Source organism: Octopus bimaculoides, chromosome 20, assembly GCF_001194135.2.
Source record: "Octopus bimaculoides isolate UCB-OBI-ISO-001 chromosome 20, ASM119413v2, whole genome shotgun sequence".
Classification (NCBI taxonomy): Eukaryota; Metazoa; Mollusca; class Cephalopoda; order Octopoda; family Octopodidae; genus Octopus; species Octopus bimaculoides.
Genome location: NC_069000.1, coordinates 9,557,684 through 9,560,158, shown reverse-complemented (window position 1 = coordinate 9,560,158; position 2,475 = coordinate 9,557,684). Strand labels below are relative to the sequence as shown.

Sequence of the window (2,475 nt, the reverse complement as noted above, 5' to 3'; positions counted from 1 at the left end):
TTTTTTTTTTTTTTGTTTCAGTGTCGTGTTATTGTTCTTTATCCTTGACAACCGAATGACAGAACATTCCAGCAGCGACCAAGCTGCATTTTTTTCAAGATGTCTATCTAGGACTACATCATTTAATGCGTCCTTTCATTACCCAAGATCATATGGTATGATTTGAATAAGATTTAACTGCTATTACAAACAGGTCGAACAAGCACATTAAAGCTTTTCAGTTCGTTTAGTTAGTTTTTTTTCCCCTTTTACCAATATAGGTTAGGGCAAGCTGACTTCAGGCTCCCTAACCTATATAAACAAAAGAAAGAAATATTACGGATAATATTATGAACAGATATGAAATGAAATATTTATTTTACAGCTTACTTTGGTAGCTGGATCAGGCTGGTGAAGAGCAGCCAGCATTTCTTCGTTCGACAAAGCAGCCATGGTGATTGTTAGAGTTAACACGACAAAGTGCTTCTTGCTGTTACCGTGATAAGATGACGAGTGAATTTTACTTGAATTCAAGGGAGATAACTCTGAACTCTTTCACTGGCATTAGCTGATATGAATGACCCCGAGCAGTGTTTGAAATAGATTACAGTAGATTCATACTATAATCACTCGTCATTCTTTGTTTCGTTTTATTAACAAAAACAAACAAAAAAATGTATTGGGAAAATTATTCTTTTATCACCGGTGTAGTGACTAAGTGATTGACCCGTTATTTATTGCGAAAAGAAAGAGAAAAGAAAAACCTGGCAGTCTAACACAATTTTTTTTTCTAATATTTAAGCTACTCTGATGCTAACCTGTCGGCACGAGATTTCAGAATATAATTACATTTGTATCTAAAATGCACTATAGAAATAAAATCGACTCCTATAATTGCCAAGTCCTTGTCGTCAGAGAAGGATAAAAGCAAATCTGATCCCTAACTGTATTTGAACTCAGAACCGTAAATACACACATCCTTTACTCCGACACTATAACGATCCGTGCCTTACTGCATTGACATATCACAAAAACGCGAACTTTTCGCAGCTCGAATTTGCTTTCGTCCTTTTGGAGTCGGTAAAATAAGTACCAGTCGAGCACTGAGGTCGATGTAATCGACTAGCACCCCTCCCTCAAAATTTCAGGCCTTGTACCTACAGTAGGATTAATTATTGTCCACTATTCAACTGAAAAATGATTGAGTAGACCAAATCTATAATCAGTAATCATCCCGTTCTTTTGAATAAGGAAAAGACACATTATCCAGTATGCTTTTTACCTTATTCAAGTGAAATTTTATCTGTGTTTTTCATTAATCTATACTATATTATTATTAAGTGGTCTTAGAGAAACGATCCTTCTAATTCATCTGCAAAAACATGAAAACGTAATTGCAACCGGAAGTACATATTTAGAGGCATGCGCAATTAAGACTTACTTTATAGTATCTACTCTCACTATTCCCCTCCGCCGGCTTGCCTCCCCCTTTCACTTCTCTGTCATCTCGTTGCAAGCATTGTTACAATTCTGCTTGGAAAGAAGCACCTGTAGTAACAACCATGGTTTTAGACTTGGAACTATTCCGTGCCGATAAAGGCGGTGATCCTGAAAGAATTCGTCAAAATCAAATAAAGCGATTTAAAGATGTAAGCCTAGTTGATGAAGTGTCGGAAAACGACAAACAATGGAGAAAATGTAAGTAATTGATTGATAAAAAGCATTTGCTAATTTCATTTCGCCGTCCGTATTGCATCATTCTCTTGTACCTGCTAAGTTATCCTCGGAATATTTTCATTTCTCATACTACACCTAATGAATTTAAGAGATGCATTATATTAAATTTAACGTCAGCTTAATTTTAATAAATATTATTTTCAATGTATGGTCGTTATTTTATGAAAAAATGTTTTTTCATTCACATATACATTTCTCTCTTTGCATTAAATTTTAATATAAAAAGAATTTTAAGGAGTTCTAACATCATCTTTCTAATGGTATTTTAATATATAACTCCATGATTGATAATAATATGGTAAATTTCATCCTTTTCGTAGTTTTCTTTGGTTGATATAAATAGATAATAAAGAACCTCGGGTTCTGTTAACTAAGGTTCAACTCTACCACAAGCCTAGACTAACGAGATACATTCAAATTACTATAACTTTCTTTATTAGCCACACAGGGCTACGTAAATATATGACAAACAGCTGCCGTGTCAAATTCCAGATGTTGATTTTTTTTCTCTCTCTCTCTCTCTTTCATTCGTTTATTCTTTAGTAGCTCCTGTTATTTGTGTTTACATTTTCAAGTAGTGCACAAGATTCTCACTCAAAATATCAAACCGGTGGAGATGGAGTATATGTAATCTGGGTATACCCCCCCCCCTTTAAAATTTTTTTTTTTTTTTTACGGAATCCCACGTTTTAGGCTATGGAGATTCCGATTCTGAAAAAAAATTTTCAAAAATCTCAATTTCAAAATTTCGATCCCCCC

The 2,475-nt window shown here is 34.3% G+C and overlaps 2 protein-coding genes across 2 annotated transcripts in view; one reads left to right on the top strand and one right to left on the bottom strand.

The window, feature by feature from the left end:
• Positions 1 to 1,327, bottom strand: part of LOC106874764 (lactoylglutathione lyase) — a 5,912-nt gene extending 4,585 nt beyond the window's left edge. Inside the window, exon 1 of the mRNA XM_014922612.2 lies at positions 370 to 1,327. Within this exon, the coding sequence (XP_014778098.1) occupies positions 370 to 432 (63 nt within the window). The 5' untranslated portion in view covers positions 433 to 1,327. The remainder of the gene's footprint in view (positions 1 to 369) is intronic.
• Positions 1,328 to 1,441: 114 nt separating this feature from the next.
• Positions 1,442 to 2,475, top strand: part of LOC106874763 (serine--tRNA ligase, cytoplasmic) — a 21,017-nt gene continuing 19,983 nt past the window's right edge. The window contains exon 1 of the mRNA XM_014922611.2: positions 1,442 to 1,677. Within this exon, the coding sequence (XP_014778097.1) occupies positions 1,542 to 1,677 (136 nt within the window). The 5' untranslated portion in view covers positions 1,442 to 1,541. The remainder of the gene's footprint in view (positions 1,678 to 2,475) is intronic.